General features: G+C 53.2%; 1 protein-coding gene and 1 long non-coding RNA gene across 7 annotated transcripts; one reads left to right on the top strand and one right to left on the bottom strand.

Moving 5' to 3' along the window:
- Positions 1-1504: 1504 nt before the first annotated feature.
- Positions 1505-2692, bottom strand: LOC111827009. 3 transcript variants are annotated; one of them, XR_002830466.1, is made up of 3 exons: positions 2515-2692; positions 1972-2345; positions 1505-1658 (listed from the first exon to the last, which is right to left on the bottom strand). It is a non-coding gene; the product is annotated as an uncharacterized LOC111827009 (long non-coding RNA). The 3 variants fall into 3 exon arrangements; XR_002830464.1 differs by having other exon boundaries at positions 1505-1680; positions 1994-2345; XR_002830465.1 differs by having other exon boundaries at positions 1994-2345.
- A 48-nt stretch (positions 2693-2740) lies between these two features.
- On the top strand, positions 2741-21082 carry ERBB3 (erb-b2 receptor tyrosine kinase 3). 4 transcript variants are annotated; one of them, XM_006093660.3, is made up of 28 exons: positions 2741-3002; positions 6349-6500; positions 7003-7189; positions 7900-8025; positions 8669-8734; positions 8907-9025; positions 9139-9280; positions 9653-9766; positions 9856-9976; positions 13063-13136; positions 13308-13398; positions 13655-13860; positions 14079-14208; positions 14548-14638; positions 14851-15005; positions 15374-15427; positions 15778-15919; positions 16478-16597; positions 16694-16792; positions 16988-17173; positions 17338-17493; positions 17738-17813; positions 17977-18123; positions 18218-18315; positions 18398-18586; positions 18735-18806; positions 18996-19287; positions 19411-21082. In XM_006093660.3, exons 1-28 carry the CDS (start codon positions 2921-2923, stop codon positions 19935-19937), a joined length of 4014 nt encoding a protein of 1337 aa, XP_006093722.1. In that variant the 5' UTR covers positions 2741-2920; the 3' UTR covers positions 19938-21082. The 4 variants fall into 4 exon arrangements, with proteins under 4 accessions (XP_006093722.1, XP_014315449.1, XP_014315450.1 ...); XM_014459963.2 differs by having other exon boundaries at positions 2764-3002; positions 19387-21082; XM_014459964.2 differs by lacking the exon at positions 15374-15427 and having other exon boundaries at positions 2764-3002; positions 19387-21082.
- The last annotated feature ends 192 nt before the right edge of the window (positions 21083-21274 follow it).

Here is a 21274-nt window from a genome sequence, read left to right as displayed (position 1 = left end):
TAGCACCCTTACTGGTCAGCTTTATCCGGGTTATATCCCTGGTGCTCTTAGCTGGATGCTTCTCTATGTATTGAAGAATGGATACCAGTGTGAGTTTATTTGAGCCAAACTGTCGACATATGCAGGGAAGCAGAACCTCAACGAATTGAGATAATGCTCCGGAGAATGGTGGGGTTACATCTGCATTTATACATTGCAATCAAAGGAGGAACATAGGTGGGTTACATGAAATTCATTGGTGATAGATTAAGGAGGAGGGATAAGCAAAGCAGGGAAACCCCTGGGATTGGATAAAAAGTAAAATGATGGACACATACTTAGGTGGGTGCAGGAACAATTAACATGATGATGAAGGAATTTGTGGTATCTGTCCTGGGGCCCAGCACATTTGGTTGTGCCCCAGGGGCTCCAGATACGGGTAAGTCACAAGTTACCCAAACATTTCAAGGGTGTGTTATCATAGATGCAAAAAGACAGATAGGCTCAGTTAAGGTAAAGGTTGACCTTGTCAATGAAGATATCGGCTTAGGACATGACTACCCACTATAACCTGTTTGTAGTTAAATATTTAATTTTCAGACCATCCTTTGTGGTTACTTTAGGTCTCTGAGTTTGCAAGACTGCCACGCAGGCCTCCCCTGAGCTTGTCAGGTTAGCATGTGGCTCCTTTCGTCCACACCAGCAAACGCATCAGTGGGATCTAGTTGGGGAGGGGAGAAGGGAGAGGTTGGTGATAGTAGGACTAAATACAGCAAGCATTCATTGAATGCTTCTAAAGATCCAGCATAGCACAGTAATTAAGAGCTCTACCTGCCTTTTCTCATTAAATCTAAACAACAACCTTAATAGATAGATACAACTGTTTTATAAACAACAAACTAAAAGGGGTTTCCTCCTTCGGAATCAGGGCCTTGAACACTAGGTTGAGGTGGGTGAGTAATAAAATGAAAGGCTCCTTAACCTGGCACTTAGTTCAGTTATCTGATGGGGGTTTGATTCTGAGCAGACGAAGCTCCGGTCTCAGTGTGACACAAAGAAATCCTGGGCAAAAACCCACCCCTCCTCCTCATCCACCCTGTCACCAGGTGGGTGACCTTGGGGAGTCACACCTTTGCAGCTCCATAAACTGTGGACAGATGTCTGGCTAGCACACATTTTTATGTTAAGTGGAGCATTCTCTAAGTTGTAGGAAACGCTTGCAAATGCAGTGGTTGTACATGCATATGTTAATGTTTCACTGATGTTGTTATTGCCGTATTAGGATTGTTATGCAGGTAGTCAGGAACAGGCCAACGCCCTAGAGCAAAGGTAAGCCTTCAGCAGAGAGCAGGCCCTGGTAATACACAGTAAGTTTCAAGAATCTTAGCTACCGGCAAAATTTTTCTTCACTAAAGCTCAACTGTTATTTTTTATTTTTAATATATTTTTATTGATTTCAGAGAGGAAGGGAGAGGGAGAGAGAGAAACATCAATGATGAGAGACAATCACTAATCGACTGCCTCCTGCACGCCCCCCATTGGGGACTGAGCCAGCAACCCGGGCATGTGCCCTTGACCGGAATCCAACCTGGGAGCCCTCAGTCCACAGGCCGTCGCTCTATCCACTGAGCCAAACCGGCTAGAGCTCAACTGTTCTTGACGTCTTCAGGCTTGAAACTCTGGAGAGAATAATTAGGTCCCCTGGGGGAGCCCCGGAATACCAATTGTGGGGCTTCACTGCAGCGGGTTGGCACCAGGGGGCGACCCGCGGACCCCTGCAGGGGCTGGCCGCACTTTGGGCAGCCGCTCGCCGGGCACCCGACCGCCTCCGGCCAGGATGCAGGGTGGTGCTGGAGGTGCTGGAGTTGCCGGGGACCCCGGCCATCCGGGGCCGCAGTGTCCAGTGCCCTCTCCACGCCCCCCTTCCCCGCCCCTCCTCTCCCTTTCCCGCGCCAGCCCCGGCCTGGAAGGCGCCCGCGGAGGTGCGCGCACCTGGTGGGGACAGTGTGCCCACCTCCGTCCCCGCAGAGCAGCAGAGCTCCAGGCGCCCCGACGGCGCGCTCCGGCTCGTGTGGAAGGGGAAGCAGCTGTTCTCCCAGGCGGCCGTGGGGGGCAGCAGAGGGGACGGCGACAGGTGCGGGAGCCCCCCCGGGGTGGAAGTGGGAAGGCGGACTTCGGGGCTGTTCCCAGGCTGGAAACCACCCCCGCCCCCCAGCCAAATCCCCGGGAGAGGCCCGGCCGGCGCCGGGTCTGGAGGAGGAAGCGGCCGGAGACAGTGCAATTTCACGCGGCCTTGGGGCTCGGGTTCCTCAGCAGGGTGGATGAATGATGGGGTTTCGAGGGGTCTCCGAGGAAACGGAGGCGACCTGAGCACGAGGAAACACCCCCCCAAATACAGAGAGGAACATTCACATTTCCGAGAGAAACATCCCCAAGTGACCCAACCGGCTAGGGGAGTTGAGTGATTTGGTTAATGGGCGCGGCCAACTTTCAGGGGCCGGGCTTTGGCGCACTCTCTCCACCCCATTACCTTACCCTCAGCAGGCATTTGGGGGTGTTGGGAATCTTGACCCCTCTTGAGTCCTACTCCCGAAGGACCATTCGGGACGAGACCCTCCTCGACCCGTTTGGCCCAGCCGCGAGGCAGGGGGCGCGGGGCGCAGGCGGCGGGCGAGGCTCCCGCAGCCCTCGCTCCAGCCTCGCGCCCGCGGGGGCGCGGCCGTGACTCACCCCCTCCCCCTGCGCTCCCTCCTTCCCTCGCAGACACACACCCCTCCCCTGCCATCCCGCCCCGGACTCTGGCTCCGGCTCCGGTTGCACTTTGCAACTCCTCTGCCGCCGCTGCCAGCCCGCCGGGAACTCAGGTGGCTGGTTTCGATGTCTTAGTCCCGGGGCGCCCGGGCCGACTCGGCTGCGCTGCGCGCCCCCTGCGCGCGGAGTCATGAGGGCGCAGCGGGCTCTGCAGGTGCTGGGCTTCCTCCTCAGCCTGGCCCGGGGCTCCGAGGTGGGCAACTCGCAGTCAGGTAAGCGGCGCGGGAGCATCCGAAGGCTCGGACCCTGGGGCCCCCGACCCAGTGCGCCGAGTCCTAGGGCAGCGAGGCCGGGGGGGTGGGGGGGGGCTGGCCCTGGGGGCCCCTGGGGCCACTGGGAAGGGGATCGACCAAGCTCGGTTACCGGATGGTCTTGCGGGGGCGCGTTCCTGCACCACCCGCGCGGCCACCACCTCCCCAGCGCGTCGCCGACTCCTTAATCTGTTCCTTAGCACAGGGCTGATGCCGAAACAGTGCACCCTTCTGGGGGGCCCTGCGGGGAGGGGCGCCGAGACCCTCGTTCTTGTAAACGTGAGGTGGTTGGAGGTGGTGATTTTGGAGAAAGGTGGGGTCTGTTTGCTCCCCGACCTCCTGCCCCCACCCCCAGGTTTTCATCAACCTCCAGTTTTGTTGTTTTGCCGACAGGGCGGAGCTGTGGAGGGGTTGTGGGGGGGTTGTTGTTCTCCAGTGTTGGGAAAACAAGAGCGGCACCTCCTCTTCCGTGAGGGAGCCCGCCCTGGGATGGGATGAACCAGGGAGCTAAGTCCAGGTGACCTCACGGGAGAGGCCCTGCACAGGTTGACCGTCTTCTTTCCCTAGAAATTATAAAGCTGGCTGGTCCCCAACTTCACCCACCAGCCTCTCTTTGTCAAGACCCAGATCAAATCAATTAAAATTTATTGAGCATCTATTATGTACAAGGCCCAGAGCCAGGAGCTGTAGGGTCAGGGACGTCTGGCCTGTATTTATCACTGCTTGTCTTTTCTCCCCGCAGCCGGAGGGCTAACAGGGCGTCGCTCCCACCTTCAGAGCCTCATGTCCCGGGGAGTCCTTCCTAGACTCAGCTTCTCCCTCACCCCCATTCTGTTTACTGTCTCTGTCTCCAGGAGTCAGATTGCTCCTCTGTTCCTCCTCCCACTCCCATGCCATCTGAGCCCACCCCTTTGGGTATCCCTGGGACCTCGGACACCTGAGGGGTGCTGGTGCTGCTGGCCTTGGAGGAATCCTGTTGATCTCCCCTCCCCCTAGATCCCAGCTTGGGGTCTGACCCACCCAGGGCCCCTACCCCAGAGTGGGAGTGGGAGGAAACACCTGTGCTTCTCCCACAGTTGCTGGGCCTAAATTTAGACCCTGGGATCTTGAGATGCAGAACACTCCCAGCTGGTGGTGGAGGGCGGGGGACCTGGGGACTAGGGTAGGAGGGACAGAGTACAGTGACTGTCCCTGTCCCCTCCAGGTCCTCGGCATCTTCAACCAGGAACCCGGGAGTCTAAGACCCTGGCCACCTTCCCCGAGGGAGCCAGGGGGCAGGCACGGTTGGGTGTTTTTACCCCTTATCTGGGTCCCTGCCGTCTCTGGGCATCCGGCCCCGTCTCAGTCCTTCTATAGCCCCTTTGTCCTGGCTGTGATGGGGGTGGGGGACGCTGGAGAGGAGGCGTCTGATTGAGGAGGGGCTGGAGACTCCTGCTGTGACCCACCCCAGGGCTCTCCACCAAAGGACGGCCTGTGACAGTGCCCTTTCTGAGCCCCTGGTCCCTGAGCACTGAATGGATTTTTATCATTCCTCTCCCCCTGCCCCTCCCCCAAGCTCCCTGGTTCCTCCTCAGAGGTGTTCACGCTCTTCCCGCCCTGGCCCTCTGCTCCCTGTTTATGGACTTTATCCTCTGGGCGGCAGGAACTGGGCCTTCAACACTGCAGCCTTCCAAGCACACAGACTCCAAGACTGCACCACGGGCAGTGGGATGGATGGAGCCACCTGAAATACCTCCTAATAAAGAAACCCAGGACAGAACCAGTAGATTCCTGGCCCAGAGGGGAGCTATGTACATGTCCCTCTGTATGTGTGTCGTGCGAGTGCGTGCACGTACACACACACACACACACACACACACACACACACACACACACCTGTGCAGTAATCTTGGCTCCTCCCTTATCTAGAGAGAAGGGTTGGCGCCTTGACTTGGAAGAGGGGGTGTCCTGCCAGGAAGGGGGTTGGGGTGGGGCTGTTCCAGAAGTGACTAACCTTCCTAGTCTATTTCTTCTCAGCCCAAGGACCCTGGAGTTCCCAGGCTCTTCTGGGAGCTGCCAGTCTGTCCCCTTCCCTTTGTGGAGAGTTAGAGGGAATGGGTGCCCTCAAAGGTCAAGTGGTCAGAGTAAGGGTGTCTCTAGGAGGAGGAGTTGGGGCCTCACCAACTCCCCACCCTCCCTCCTTTCCTGCTCCTGCTTCCCACTAAAGCTGCCACCGCCTCAGGGAAGGGTGGTTAGAACAGGTGGTATCTCTTCACCCCCACTCCACCCCTCCCCCTCTTTCAGGAACCAGAGGAAAGAGATAGGAATAGGGATTCAGGGTCAAGATTTCCTGTAGCTTCTAGGTCCTGCAAGGCCAACAGGCCTCATGGACCTCGAGTCTAGGCTCTACCTCGTGTCAGTGCGGTTGCCATGTTGGAAGGCTTTTGAATGGATCTTTTGACAATAAAACTGGCTTAGTGTGGCGGGAGTCCGCTGCTGTTTCCCTCCAGGCCTCTGCATTTTCTGGAAAACACTCTAGGCTGGACAGTGATGCTGAGGGGGCTGGAGTGTGTTGGGACAGGAGAAGGAAGTGCGAAGGAAGCCAGAGTTTAGGAAGGGGGTTGCAGGGTAGGCAACCAGCTCCTTATCTTGCAGCTTTAAAGACAAAGCTCACATTGACCCCACCACCAGCCCCAGAGCTCCCCCCTCTAGTGAGATCACTTGTCTGAGCCCAAGACTTGAGGGTGGAGGGGGTGCTGCCGAGGACAGGGTGTCTGGGGACAGGGTGGGGCAGCCCCCTCCTCCTATATAGAATCGCCTCATTGTGGGCTGGACTGTGGCCCCAGGCACTGCCCCCATCCCACCCTCGGTAGACACAATAGGGGCTGTGTGCTAGCCCCAAAGAGATATTTATTCCAGGACTTAGAGGCAGGACGGGGGTAGAGGATGGAGGGGGAGGGGAAGAGGAGGAGGGTGACCAAGTTGTGTCCTTTTCTAACTTCTGTCCAGGGAGGGGGGAAAGCCCTACATCCTCCTTGATTAACCCCCTAGGAACCGAAAGAGGCACCGAGGAGGTCTGGTGGAAAACGGAAACCTTTTCACCTTCCTGTTCAGGGGAATGGTGAGGGGGGTTCTGAGAAAAGAAAGTTCAGGCTCTCAGACTAACAACAAAGGCCTTCGTGTCTATCTGAAGGGGTGAGGGGTGGAGGCAGCCCCCTGATCCTGTTGAATATCACCGGGAAAGGGCGACCCAGAGGGTGGGCTCGGGGGACGGGGCTGAAAACTTGTGTCCAGCCCTCTGCCACTCCTGCTGCTCCACTTTGAACAGTGTGTCCCGGGACTTTGAATGGTCTGAGTGTGACCGGCGATGCTGAGAACCAATACCAGACGCTGCACAAGCAGTACGAGAGGTGTGAGGTGGTGATGGGGAACCTGGAGATTGTGCTCACAGGACACAACGCTGACCTCTCCTTCCTGCAGGTTAGAGTGCCCGACTCCCTCCACCTGTCCCCCTTCTCCCCACAGACACCGTCCCTTCCTCAGGGCCACCCTCTGCTGGAGGTGAGCCTTTCTAAGACCCGAAAGTCCCTAAGATCCAAATTTGTGTGTCTATGGGGACAGTGACTGGACTCTGGGACCTCTGGTTTGGCCTCTGTAACCAGGGATACACCAGGGCTGCCCGAGAGAGGGGCAGGGGCAGGGGCGGGGTGGCGTTCTACGCTGGGACTGATGTAGAGAAACACCTGAGGACCGAGAGGCACCAGGGGAAGTGGGTAAGGAACCAAGCAAGGACCCTCCTGGCGTGAGGAGCTCTGAGAAGGAAAGGGAGGGAGACCAGAATCCCTCCATCATTTCTGTTGCCTCTTCTCACTGGCAGAAGGGATTGGAGGAGTGAGGGGTCCCTGAAGGCCTCATGGAGGGAGAGGGGATTGAGACGTTTCGTATGTCTCATGTCTCCCTGACACCATCGGCTCCATCACAGTGGATTCGAGAAGTGACCGGCTATGTCCTTGTGGCCATGAACGAGTTCTCCACGCTGCCCCTGCCCAACCTCCGCGTGGTGCGGGGCACCCAGGTGTACGACGGGAAGTTTGCCATCTTCGTCATGTTGAACTACAACACCAACTCCAGCCACGCTCTGCGCCAGCTCGGCTTCACCCAGCTCACAGGTCAGTTCTTGGTGATTCCTGGTCTTGCCCCTCAGCCTGCCGCTGGCAGCTGCCTCCTTGGGGACAGTCCAGGACTGCTCACTCTCAAGTGCCCCTCCCAAGGTGCCGCCCACTCTGACCACTCATCTGAAAGGCCACCAGTCCTTTAGGGCTCCAATCGGTAGCTGGTGGCCTCTGCCCAGGGGGAGGCTCCTTATGTCCTGGTGGGGCTGCAACTGGAGCTGGATCTGTGAGCCACATTCCTCTAACTTCAAAGTACAGTGTACCCTGAGATGCCTCCTTCCCCAGGAATTAGAATCCTACCTCCCCCCTCACAGTTCCCCACACGCTGGAGGAATATAGGGGTTAAGTACCACCTGGCAGCCTTCTACTTCTCCCTGTCCCAGTCAGTTGAAAAACACACAGGTAGGGCAGGGGAAGGGGGTGGGGTGTTGAGTCAGGAATCTTCACTCCTTTTCCTTCCCCTCCCCCACTGGCTAAACCGGATCTGGACAGGTGTCTGAGGAGGCGGGGGTTTCTTTCAGCCTGGCTCCTCCTCTGCCTCCCCAGGCCAGCCTTCTCTGCATTTTGGATTTAGTTGGATATGTCTGTCTGCCCCATTTCCCCTGCTCCTGAGATTAGGGGGGACGGCGGGGGGGGCATTTGGAAGTGGGGAGGTTAAGGGGAGGAGGCCTGCTGCAGCCCTTAACCCTGTCGCTTCTCTGTCTCAGAGATTCTGTCAGGGGGCGTGTATATTGAGAAGAATGATAAGCTCTGTCACATGGACACCATTGACTGGAGGGACATCGTGAGGGACCGAGACGCCGAGATCGTGGTGAAGGACAATGGCAGGAGCTGTGAGTGGCCCTGATCAAGATTGCTCTCCTGTCCCCCCCAAACCAGAGTGACTCCTTTCCCGTCATCGTCAACCCTAATCTGAACCCTCCTCTCCACTGAGCAAACACCCCAGGCCCTAGACCCGAGGAGCCTGCCAGGAGGGAGCAGGGCAGTCCCCGGGAATCCAAACCGCAGAAGCAGTATGTCAAGAAAAGGGGCCAAAGACTCTGCACTAAGTGGGGAAGCCAGATCTTTGGACTCCATCCATTTCGCTTTCCACAACAACCACCTCCCCTTTCCTCAGAACCTACCTACCCCTGACCGCAGTCTGCTCCTGCCTGTCCACTCACACGCGTGCAATCCTACTGGGCTCAGTTTGCCAAGAAGGAACCAAGTGCCGGGGTTGGGCCTGGGGCTGAGCTTGGCATGTGCCCCAGACCCTCCCCTTTAGCTGCCCTGTGGGCGAGGTGGAGGCGTGGCTCCACCCCTTGTTGACAGGTTTGCTTGAGCCCCACCCTGCTCTGCATGGGCAAGGAGGGGCGCTGCCTGGCTCTTTGCTTCCTGGGGCTCAGGTGCCTGTGTGCTGACGTCATTCCCTGTTGATTCAGGCAAGTCTTTCTCTCACCCTTGATGGCCTCTTGTGTTGCTTTCCCTCCCGACTAGGTGAGCCGTGTCATGAGGTCTGCAAGGGGCGATGCTGGGGTCCCGGACCAAAAGACTGCCAGACATGTGCGTTTACTTCCCTCTCAAATCCTTACATTCATTCCCGTTCGTATCCCTGCCCTCCCCAGCCTGGGCCACCGTGGTGGGTAGGGATGAGCCTGGAGGGCAAGAGGGTGAGCAGGGGCCTCAGAACGCAGGGCTGAGAACCCTGACAGCCAAGCTTCCTCTCCTTCCCTAGTGACCAAGACCATCTGTGCGCCTCAGTGTAATGGTCACTGCTTCGGGCCCGACCCCAACCAGTGCTGCCATGATGAGTGTGCAGGGGGCTGCTCAGGCCCTCAGGACACCGACTGCTTTGTACGTACTGTTAGCACCATTTGCCTGGGTTCTGGGGTGGCCATGTGGGCTCTGTTGGGGGGAGGAGGGGGACCTAATGCAGCACGAGTTTTCTGAGTCTCCTGTGTGCCTAGGCCTGCCGGCTCTTCAATGACAGTGGAGCCTGTGTACGCCAGTGTCCACAGCCTCTTGTCTACAACAAGCTGACTTTCCAGCTGGAACCCAATCCTCACACCAAGTATCAGTATGGAGGAGTTTGTGTAGCCAGCTGTCCCCGTGAGTATCTGAAAGGAAGAAACAGTGATAATGGAACCCGTAGTTTAGACTAAATTGTAGGAGGCAAAAGGGATCGAGTTGGGTGGTGAGTAGGGGCCTTCGAGGGCAAACGGTTGTGATCATCCACCAGCCCCAGGGAATGACCCCTATGTCCCAGCCTCTCGTGACCTTCCCTGTGTCTCCCAGCAATTGCACCGAGCTCTGCTCCTTGGAACAACCCAGAGCAAAGGGCCTTCCTGATCCATAGGACGGCACTAAGGAGCCTCGGGCGGTGGGTTGGGGCAGATCCAGCGCAGAGCAGGAGGGAGCAAGGTTCAGGCGGGAGCGGCCGTGCTCCTCCCTCACCTCCGTGGGTGCCCTCCTTTTCCCTAGACAACTTCGTGGTGGATCAGACGTCGTGTGTCAGGGCCTGTCCTCCTGACAAGATGGAAGTGGATAAAAACGGACTCAAGATATGTGAACCTTGTGGGGGGCTGTGCCCCAAAGGTAAGGAAGTTGGTGAAAAGACATCCTTTGCCCTGAGACTACTCGACCCTCTCCCTCAACCCTCGCTGAGCCTCTTTTTTTGTTTGCAGCTTGTGAGGGGACCGGCTCGGGGAGCCGATACCAGACTGTGGACTCGAGCAACATTGATGGATTTGTGAACTGCACCAAGATCCTGGGCAACCTGGACTTTCTCATCACTGGCCTCAATGGGTTAGAGATTCTGCCTTCTCTTCCTGTACCCCCACCCCATACATCCCCTCACAGTTCATTGCATCGGCTTCACGCTTCATATGTGAAGCTGATTAGGAAACTAAATCATAAAATCTTAGAAATCACAAAGGAACTGACAGTGCTTAACTCAACCTCCACTAGGGCGTGAGCCCCCTCAGACATATCCCTAAGCAGTCTGACATCACCCAGCTGAATGGCAAGGGACAGGAACATTGTGTCCTCCTTAAAGTTTTCTTAAGTTTAGATAAAAATCTGCCAGCTATTTCCCCTAGTTCTGCTCCTTAGAGAAGAGCCACAGAGAGCAAAGGGACTTTCTGATCCGTTTAAAGTGTGTGTGTATATGTGTGTGTGTAACATTACAGCCACCTGTTTTCTTATTTTGTTTTGACAGAATTTTAGATCTACACTAAAGTTGCAAAAATGGTATTAGGATTTCCTATACACTCTTTGTTCAGATCCCCCTATTCAGATCCCCCAAATGTTAACATTATACCGTACTAGAGGCCTGGGGTCCCTAGGCCTGGCTGGTGATTAGGTCTTATCAGGGTTGTCTCGCCCAGTCCCAATCGGGGCCAAGCCACCTGGGGCCTGCTGGCTGCTGGCCAGGGACCTGGGGGCCTGCTGGTTGCTGGATGGGGCTGGAGGGATGGGGGTGGGGGGTGGCGGGGGCCAAGGTAGGTTGGCTGGCCATGGGAGGTTGGCTGTGGGAGTGCACTGATCACCAGGGGGCAGCTCCTGCATTGAGTGTCTGTCCCCTGGTGGTCAGTGCATGTCATAGCTACTGGTCGACCGGTAGTTATGGTTGCTTAGGCTTTTATATATATAGATGCTTTATTATTTCTCTTTCTTTCTACACACACACATTTCACTCTGTCTCACAATGTCCTGGATCACACATTGTATTCAGTTGTTATATCTCTTCAGTCTTCTTTAATCTATAACAGTTCATGACATTGACATTATTGATGAGTACAGGTCAGGTAACAGGTCGAACCTTCCTCGGTTTGGATTTTGTGATGGTTCCTCATACTTAGAGTCTCTAAGTTATGCTTTAAAAAAAAAAAAAAAGTTTATCGCCTGTCCGGCGCAGCTCAGTGGTTGAGCGTCAACCTATGAACCAGGACGTCATGGCTCGATCCCCAGTGTGGGGCATGCAGGAGGCAGCCGATCCGTGATTCTTTCCCATCATGGATGTTTCTATCTCTCCCTCTCTCTTCCTCTCTGAAACCAATATAAATATATTTTAAAAAAAATTTTTTTTAAGTTTATTATTTAAAATTTTCAATTACAGTTTACTCTCAGTATTATTTTGCATTGGTTTCAGGTGTGCAGCATAGTGGCTAGACAATCATACACTTTACATAGTGTCCCCTGATATTTTCAGTGCCCACCTGGCACCATACATATTGCAGTATTATGACTATATTGCAAAATTTTGCTGTACTTTACATTCCTGTTCAAGTTATGCTTTTTTTAAAAAGTATTTTTTTACTGATTTCAGAGAGAGAAAGGGAGAGGGAGGGAGAGATTGAAACATCAATGATGAGAGAGAATCATTGATTAGCTGCCTCCTGTACACCCCCTACTGGGGATCAAGCCCGCAACCTGGGCATGTGCCCTTGACTGGAATCAAACCCGGGACCCTTCAGTCCACAGACTGACGGTCTATCCATTGAGTCAAATCGGATAGGGCCAAGTTATGCTTTTTATATATATATATATATATATATATATATATATATGGCCTGACGTTTCCGGGGCCGGCTCCGGCCAGAACTTGGCCAGAGCGAAGGCCTGGGCCCCAGGTGCTGGAGGAAAACCAGTGCCAGCAGCAGCCAGGGAAAAGGAAGGCCTATTGCACGGATCTCTTCGTGCAACAGGCCTCTAGTGTGTATATATATATCTATATCTATATATCTATATCTATCTATCTATATCTATCTATCTATATATATATATATATATAGATAGATAGATAGATAGATATAGATATATATATATATAATTTCAGAGAGGAAGGGAGAGAGAGGGTGGGAGAGATAGAAACATCAATGATGAGAGAGAATCGTCATTGATACCTCCTGCACAATCAGGGGGATCGAGTCCGAAACCCAGACTTGTGCCCTGACTGGGAATTGATCTGTGACCCCCTTGTTCATAGGTCGATGCCTAACCACTGGGCCACTGCTGCCAGGCATGTTTGTTGTTGTTGTTGTTAATCCTTACACGACAATATTTTCTCCATTGATTTTTTAGGAGGGGGAGAGAGAGAGACATTGATGTGAGAGAAACACATTGATTGGTTGCCTTCCACACGCCCCCAAAGTGGGCCGGGAATCGAACCTGAGACCCTTCGGTTCGTAGGCTGACACTGTAACCACTGAGCAGAACCGTCCAGGGCTTAATAAGTATCTTGTGGGGAGATTTTGCCTGAATTAATTTTATAATGAGAATTGCTAGATAATTATTTTCTAATTCCATTATTCCTTCTGCATTTATTTGTTGGCATTCTAGTGTTAGGAAGAGTCTTCCCTTCCTACCTATCTATCTATTGATCTATCTAGTCAGTGTGGGTATTTGTTCTATTCAATGGTTTATAATCTTTTACAATCATTATTTTGGTGTCCAGTTGTCTCTAGTAGGGTTTCTGGGGGCCCCTTCAAGTTGGTTCCTGTGTTCTTTGGGCTTGGACCCCTCATTATAAGATGCTGTAGGCTTGCACCGGCCGGTGTGGTTCAATTGGTTGGAATGTTGGGTTGTGGCGGGTTCAATTCCCAGGCTGCAGGTTGGATTCCTGGTCATGTGCAAGAGGCAACTGAGCGATGTGATGTTTCGCTCTCACATTGACGTTTCTCTCTTTCTCTTCCTTCCTCTCTCTAAAAATCAATTAAAAAAAAAAAAGATGCTGTAGGTTCCTGTTGTATTTCTCCTGCCCCAGCTATCTATCTAAGGAGCTCTGTCCTTTCAATGGAGATGGTATTTAGAAACTAAGTTCTGAAGTTAGGCGCTCATTGCCGATGGCCTATACCGCTACCTTGTTGACTGTTTTTTACTGTTCTCTTCAGAGACCCTTGGCACAAGATCCCTGCCTTGGACCCTGAGAAGCTCAATGTCTTCCGGACAGTACGGGAGATCACTGGTGAGTGGAGAAGCTACCCTTTCTGAGAAGAAAAGATCAACCATTGGCACAAATTGTAGTGTAACCACTTGAGAAAAATCAAGTTTCAAGCAACAGGGGAGGGACCAGGAGAACCTGAGAAAGAGGGAGAGAAGAAGGCTCCTGTTCATATACCTCTCTCCAACCCCCCAGGCTACCTGAACATTCAGTCCTGGCCTCCCCACATGCACAACTTTAGTGTCTTTTCCAACCTGACGACCATCGGGGGCAGAAGCCTCTACAAGTGAGTAAGAGTGTGGAGGTGATAGCATCTCCAGGTAATGAACTCTGCTTCTTAGGCATCTGTGAGTGAAAATCAAGGAAGGCATTTTCTCAGACGGCAGCCCCAAAGGGTCTGAGAGTTTGATGCAGAAAAGGCAGAAGGAGGGAGGAGTCCCTTTCAGTGTGTCTCGTAGCTCAGAGCAGGTTGTTGCACGGAAATGACAGTGGTACATTTTCCTTTTGTCGTTTCCCCTCTCATCCCGTCTCCTTGTTCTCAGCCGGGGCTTCTCATTGTTGATCATGAAGAACTTGAACATAACATCTCTGGGCTTCCGATCCTTGAAAGAAATAAGTGCTGGGCGTATCTACATAAGTGCCAATCGGCAGCTCTGCTACCACCATTCTCTTAACTGGACCAGGCTGCTTCGAGGGCCTTCTGAAGAGAGACTAGACATCAAGCATAACCGGCTCCGCAGAGACTGCGGTGAGGGAGAGGCCCGCTGGGAGGTGGGAAGAGGGAGTTGGGAGAGGGGTGGAAGGACTGTTCTGCCCTGGAAGTGGGAGTAGGGAAGTAGGGATGGGGGGCCGGGGGTGGAGCCAAGGAGAGAGGGATGTTGGGCTGGAAGCAGTAAGGAGGAAGTATTCAGGGGAGGGTCCGAGGGGAGACCTCAGACTCCTCCTGACCCACCCCTTCCTTTCCAGTGGCAGAGGGCAAGGTGTGTGACCCACTCTGCTCTGGGGGATGCTGGGGCCCAGGCCCTGGGCAGTGCCTATCCTGTCGAAACTACAGCCGAGGAGGTGTCTGTGTGACCCACTGCAACTTTCTAAATGGGTACGGACAGGAGGGATGGAGTCAATTAGGGGTGGAGGGCCCTAGCTGCTTTGGCTCAGTGGATAGAGCGTTGGCCTGTGGACTGAAGGGTCCCAGGTTCGATTCCAGTCAAGGGCACATGCCGGGGTTGTGGGCTCGATACCCAGTAGGGGGCGTGCAGGAGGCAGCCGATCAATGATTCTCTCTCATCATTGATGTTTCTGTCTCTCTCCCTCTTCCTTCCTCTCTGAAATCAATAAAAATATATGTTTTAAAAAAAGAAGGGGTGGAGGGATGGGGCCCTGGGATAGGGCTATTCCGAGTGACCGCCCCAATCTCTACCCCCCTTCCTCACTGCAGGGAGCCTCGTGAGTTTGCCCACGAGGCTGAATGCTTCCCCTGCCACCCGGAATGCCAGCCCATGGAGGGCACTGCCACATGCAATGGCTCGGTACAGTAGCGGCACCAGGGTCTCGGGGAGAGGGCAGGCCACACTGGAGAATCTAGGGAATGATATGGCCCAGCCTCCAGGCCGGCACAGGGAGGCCAGACAATGCTAGGGTTTGTGGAAGGAGGATCCTGAGTGGCTGGGTTGGTCCCTGTTAGGAGATACGGAATTGGCCCTGGAATCCCATTTTTCCTGACCTTTTCTTCTCCACCCAGGGCTCTGATGCTTGTGCCCAGTGTGCCCATTTTCGAGATGGGCCCCACTGTGTGAGCAGCTGCCCCTCTGGAGTGCTGGGTGCCAAGGGCCCCATCTACAAGTTCCCAGATGCTCAGAATGAATGTCGGCCCTGCCATGAGAACTGCACCCGGGGGTCAGTGATGGGATGTTAAGAAGAGGGGGTCAGGGGAGAGGGAGTACAGACGAGGGGGAGAGAGGAGGGTGCAGGGAGGAGAAAGAAGAAAGGAACTGTGATTTAAGAATGACTCCCAGCTGTATAGTGAAGGGTTGGAGGAAGGGATACTCAATAACAGCACAAAATTACACCACAATTTTGGGGACCTGGAATAAACATAACTCGGGGAGGGTGGGCCTGCTAGGGACGGAGCCCATGTCTTGGGATGTGCTGGGGCTCCAGGATGGGACGCCATGGTAGGGTCTGAAACAATGCTGTCGCTGGTGCAATGGAGCGTCCCATGGGATTCTCCAGTTCCCACTTAAGGAGGTGACTTTCTTCTCTAGGTGTAATGGGCCTGACCTGCAGGACTGTTTAGGCCAAACACAGGCGATGATCAGGTATGATGGGCTTGGAGACTTAGGGAGCTGGGGGTATTCGGGAGAGAAGCGAGGGAGAGGGCGGTTATCTGCTGGGAAGAGTTGAGTCTACCCTTTCTGGCCTTCTATATACAGTTCACTATCACTGGACTCAGGGCACAAGAATCCAGACTTCTGGCCTTTCCTTTCTAAAATTAACTCACAGTAGCCTCGGAAGGTCCAGATTTAGGTTAACTCTTTAGTGCTCAAGGGTATGTTTGTGAATGTTGACTGCTTGCCCCAGGTCTGCAGCATACCTTTTAGGACAGGTACAGATGACATTGTAAGGGAGGTGTGGACCGAGGGTAATGCCAGGTTTCTCTACCCCACAGCAAAACGCACTTGGCGATGGCTTTGACAGTGGTAGTAGGATTGCTAGTGATTTTCGTCATCCTGGGCAGCACTATCCTCTATTTGCGTGGGCGTCGGATTCAGAATAAGAGGGCTATGAGGCGCTACTTGGAACGGGGTGAGGTGAGTGTGTAGCTTACTCTAGAAAAGTGCCCTGTTTTAGAGCCTCCTCCTCCCCCGGTATTTGATCCCTAGAAATAACTCTGACCAGAGAATTGGGAGACATGCTTTCTCCCTAATTTTGCCATTAATTTGCCGCATGACTCTGAAGAAGTTACTTTCCTTCTGTGCCTCAGTTTATGACTGTATACAGAGGAGATAGTAACATCCATCCTTATATGATGGCTGTAATGGTGAAAGTGATGATCTAAGTGAAAGTGCTTTGAAAACATAGAGACCTGAATAAAAGTACTCAAGGGATAGGATTACCAACTCCTTTCTTCCATCAAAGGGGAAACCCACCCTCTCGATTCCTAATCTCATGATCACAAATAACTTCCTCTGTCTTGGGGTCTGTTATTCCCTGATATGCCTACAATGCTTTTGAAGACTAAAGACAACTCCTCTTCCTGCTCCCACCCTTTGGGCCCTGCTGCTCTTGGCAGCCACGCAGGAGGAGGGAGTCAGAGGGGGTCGTGGGAGTGGGCTTTCCTGAGTGCCTCCTTCCCACCTGCTCCCCAGAGCATAGAGCCTCTGGATCCCAGTGAGAAGGCTAACAAAGTCTTGGCGAGAGTCTTCAAGGAGACAGAGCTGAGGAAGCTTAAAGTACTTGGCTCAGGCGTCTTTGGAACCGTGCACAAGGTGAGTGGCCCACAGGAAGTAAAAGTCCGGGGAGGTGGGGAAAGGGCTGGCGGGGGGAGAACCGCCTTAGGCTCACTCCTGTTTAAAACTTCCCAGGGCGTGTGGATTCCTGAGGGCGAATCAATAAAGATCCCAGTCTGCATTAAAGTCATTGAGGATAAGAGTGGACGGCAAAGTTTTCAAGCTGTGACGGATGTAAGTGAAGGAAGGGTTTTCTGTATTCCACTAGGAAAGAGGTCAATGTTACAATTGTGCAGAAGCATGGTCCTGTGTCAGCAGCTACTGTGAGCCATGTTGATGCACTGGAATGTTGGGGAGCCCCTGGCCTGGGTATCCTAGTACGTGAACCTGTTTGTTCCTTGGATAACCCCTCTTCTCCGTGTCCCTCAGCATATGCTGGCCATTGGCAGCCTAGACCACGCTCACATTGTACGGCTGCTGGGACTGTGCCCAGGGTCATCTCTGCAGCTTGTCACTCAATACTTGCCTCTGGGATCCCTGCTGGATCATGTGAGACAGCACCGGGGGTCCCTGGGGCCACAGTTGCTGCTCAATTGGGGAGTACAAATTGCCAAGGTGAGAGGAGCCGGGAGGAGTTTCTATGATGGGACTGCCTGGCTGGGGGCCAGCAGGGAGGAGGCAGGGAGGGTGGAGTTCTGAGTGGTACCTTTAGGGTTTGGGGTGGTTCTGGATCTCAATGATGGATCCCCCAATCCTGAGAATATTTCCTTCTCCTGTAGGGTATGTACTACCTTGAGGAGCATGGTATGGTTCATAGGAACTTGGCTGCCCGAAATGTGCTACTCAAGTCAACCAGTCAGGTCCAGGTGGCAGATTTTGGGGTGGCTGACCTGCTGCCCCCTGATGATAAACAGCTACTACACAGTGAGGCCAAGGTAGGCGACACAAAGGGCTGGTGAGGAGGTGGGGTTGGAGTGAAGCAGGGAGATGGGGAGCAGCCAGTGGTCTCTTCCAGAAGGAAGCAGATGCAGTAGGATAAGTTTAGGGAGGGGAACCTGAAGATGCCAGAAATATAAGTTGAGACAGCAACAAAGAGAAGAATGTAGAGAATTTGGGGTTTAGAAATGCTAAGGTAATTTGTGAAAATAATTGGTGACACCTTTGCCTTTAATCCCCCAGACTCCAATTAAGTGGATGGCCCTCGAGAGTATCCACTTTGGGAAATACACACACCAGAGTGACGTCTGGAGCTACGGTCAGTCCGTCTGCATGGCCCAAATCCCACAGTTGCCTTTTGAGACCCCCTCTTAGAATCTTCCAGCCCTGCAGATCCTTGAGTCAGATTGTCATGCCTTCCCTTCATCTTCATGCCCATTGCCACTATTTTGCCATCAACCAGTCATGTCTTCCTGTGCCAGGTGTGACGGTTTGGGAGCTGATGACTTTTGGGGCAGAGCCCTATGCAGGGCTGCGGTTGGCTGAAGTACCAGACCTGCTGGAGAAGGGGGAGCGGTTGGCACAGCCCCAGATCTGTACCATTGATGTCTACATGGTCATGGTCAAGTGTGAGTTACCTGATGGCGCCAGCCGTTTGCTAACCAGCTTCCCTTCCTACTCCCTTCTCCTCCCATGACTCTATTTCCCACATCTTACCCCCAGGTTGGATGATTGATGAGAACATTCGCCCAACCTTTAAAGAACTAGCCAATGAGTTCACCAGGATGGCCCGAGACCCACCGCGGTATCTGGTCATAAAGGTGAGTAGGTGTCAAGGAGATTTAGAGCAAAGGGGATTTGGCTGGAACCTGGATCTACCTTACCAATCACCTGCCCCTATAGAGAGAGAGTGGACCTGGAATTCCCCCTGGGGCGGAGCCACCTGCTCTGACAAACAAGGAACTGGAGGAAGTAGAGCTGGAGCCAGAACTAGACCTAGACCTGGACTTGGAGGCAGAGGAGGACAACCTGGCGACAACCCTAGGCTCTGCCCTCAGCCTGCCAGTTGGAACGCTTACTTGGCCACGTGGGGTAAGGCGCTTCAGTTACCCAGGGCTTTCTGCTCCCTGAGCACTCTGCACACCTGCACCCTCGTAAACCCCACAGATACTCAGATTAACTACTCAAAGGACCCGTGATGAGATGTCTCCCTTTGTCCAAACCTCTGTTTTCATCCTAGAGCCAGAGCCTTACAAGTCCATCATCTGGATATATGCCTATGAACCAGAGTAATCTTGGGGAAGCTTGCCAGGTAAGGTCTGTCTCTTTCAGGGGCTGCTGAGATGCTGGGTAGCAGAATGTCTTAGGATGATAGGGGTGGTGTGGGAGATCGTAGAAATCTTTGAGGTTTCATCAGTGTCCTACAAAAAAAGAAGGCATTGAACTACCCAATCTCCTTTCTTCATCGCTGTGTAAATCTGTGTATTTTTGTCTTCCTTAGGAGCCTATAGTTTGTGGGGGTGAACGGTGCCCCCGTCCAGCCTCTCTGCACCCAATGCCACGGGGACGCCTGGTATCAGAGTCATCTGAGGGCCACGTGACAGGCTCTGAAGCTGAGCTCCAGGAGAAGGTGTCCATGTGTAGAAGCCGGAGCCGGAGCCCGCGGCCACGTGGAGACAGTGCCTACCATTCCCAGCGCCATAGCCTGCTTACTCCTGTCACCCCACTCTCCCCACCAGGGTTAGAGGAAGAGGATGTGAATGGTTATGTCATGCCAGATGCACACCTCAAAGGTACCTGATTCCTCACACCCGCCCTCCCCCCTCCCCCCACCCAGCCTGACTCTTTCCTCTCCCTACTGCCTATTAATTACTGTGAATGTCTCCACATAGCTAGCCTCTCTTCTCCACCCCTAGGTACTCCATCCTCTCGGGAAGGCACCCTTTCTTCTGTGGGTCTCAGTTCTGTCCTGGGCACCGAAGAAGAAGATGAAGATGAGGAGTATGAATACATGAACCGGAGGAGAAGGCACAGTCCACCTCGTCCCCCAAGGCCAGGTTCCCTCGAGGAGCTGGGTTATGAGTACATGGATGTGGGATCAGACCTCAGTGCTTCCCTGGGCAGCACACAGAGTTGCCCACTCCACCCTGTGCCCATCATACCTACTCCTGGCACAACTCCTGACGAGGACTATGAATATATGAATAAGCGACGTGGAGGAGGAGGTGCTGGGGGGGATTATGCAGCCATGGGGGCCTGCCCAGCAGCTGAACAAGGGTATGAAGAGATGAAAGCCTTCCAGGGGCCTGGACACCATGCTCCCCAAGTCCATTATACCCGCCTCAAAACTCTACGCAGCTTAGAAGCCACCGACTCTGCCTTTGACAACCCGGATTACTGGCATAGCAGGCTTTTCCCCAAGGCTAATGCCCAGAGAACATAACCCCTGCTCCCTGAGGTACTCCGGGAGCAGTTGATGGCAGCTAGTGCCTCTAGAGGGTACCCCTCTTCTCCCAAGTCCCCATCCCTCCCTCACAGGTCTCAGTCCCATTTCCCCTCCGGTCTAGACAATTCCATCCAACCTTTGGAGGCTTTGAAACACTCGGACAAAGTTCTTGTGGCATGTAGCTGGCTGTGCACTTTCTTCACTTTCCCAATCCCCGGGAAGTAGAAGGTTTCCCCTGTTTTGTGTGCTTTCCCAATCCCATTCCTCCAACTTTCTCAGGGGAACTCCCTGGAGATATGAAGGATTACTCCCTTACATCCCGTACCCATTTGATGACTCCAGTATCATGTCCCTTTCTCTCAGACTCTAACTTGTTGGGACTAGGCTTTAAAGTGTGCTTTTGTTTCCCATCAGACTCCTAAGGCAAAGAAAAAGGGCCAAACCTGGCAGGGGAAAGTAAAATTTTGGCTATGAGCAAGCCCCTGGAAAGAATGGGAAATTTTAAATCATGTGAAGGAAGTTCAGGAGTAGGTATTCATGATTGCTGTTAATTGAGCATTTATTTTTGTGCCAGACAGTGTGCTAAACTTGACCTGCATTTTCTCAATCCATATACCGATTCTGTGAACTAGTTCATAGTTCCTCACAAATAAGGAACTGAGCCTTAAGAGAGATTACATGGCAGGTCCAGGATTCAAAATCTTCCCAGATGTGTGTGCTCTTACTGTAAGGTATCAAGGAAAACAGGCACAAACCAGAGCCCATATAAGGGGCATTGTCTTCTTGTTTTTGCACTGAATTAAGTCTAACCCCGACAACCACAGCCTCCTACACCCAGACTTCTCATCTCAGGCAGGGGGTGGTCAGAAGGAAATGTAACTGGACATTTTTGTGTAAACCATAACTTACATGTGCTGTAAAGGATCTCCACTTCTTACCCAAGGGACAGATTTCACAAGGGTCCCAAGAGCCACTTTTAGAAGTGTTCTCACCCAATAATGGGGAGCTTCTGATTGGGATAGAAAGAGGATCCACCTTCAGACCTCTCCCATTGGGTGGGAAATGGGGATATTTGTTCTATCACTGAAGTTTTTTGTTTTGTTTTTATACGTGTCTGAATAAAGATGCCAAAGTTTTTCAGCTTTCTGTCTGTCAAATGAAGGAAATCTTCAGTAAGGTAGACCATCCCTTTGCTCCTCAGCAGAACATAGCTACCTTTTTTTCCTGCTTTGTTTTCCGACGGTCCTACTCTGTTCCATGCAGCTTTCTCCAACCCTGCTTTTCCTTGCATCCCCTTAGCATGCTCTCCCTCCCAGGAGCATGCCTGCACCTTT

This window comes from Myotis lucifugus, unplaced genomic scaffold (genome assembly GCF_000147115.1).
Source record: "Myotis lucifugus unplaced genomic scaffold, Myoluc2.0 scaffold_119, whole genome shotgun sequence".
In the NCBI taxonomy this organism is placed as follows: domain Eukaryota; kingdom Metazoa; phylum Chordata; class Mammalia; order Chiroptera; family Vespertilionidae; genus Myotis; species Myotis lucifugus.
This window is presented reverse-complemented; position numbering and strand designations above follow the sequence as displayed.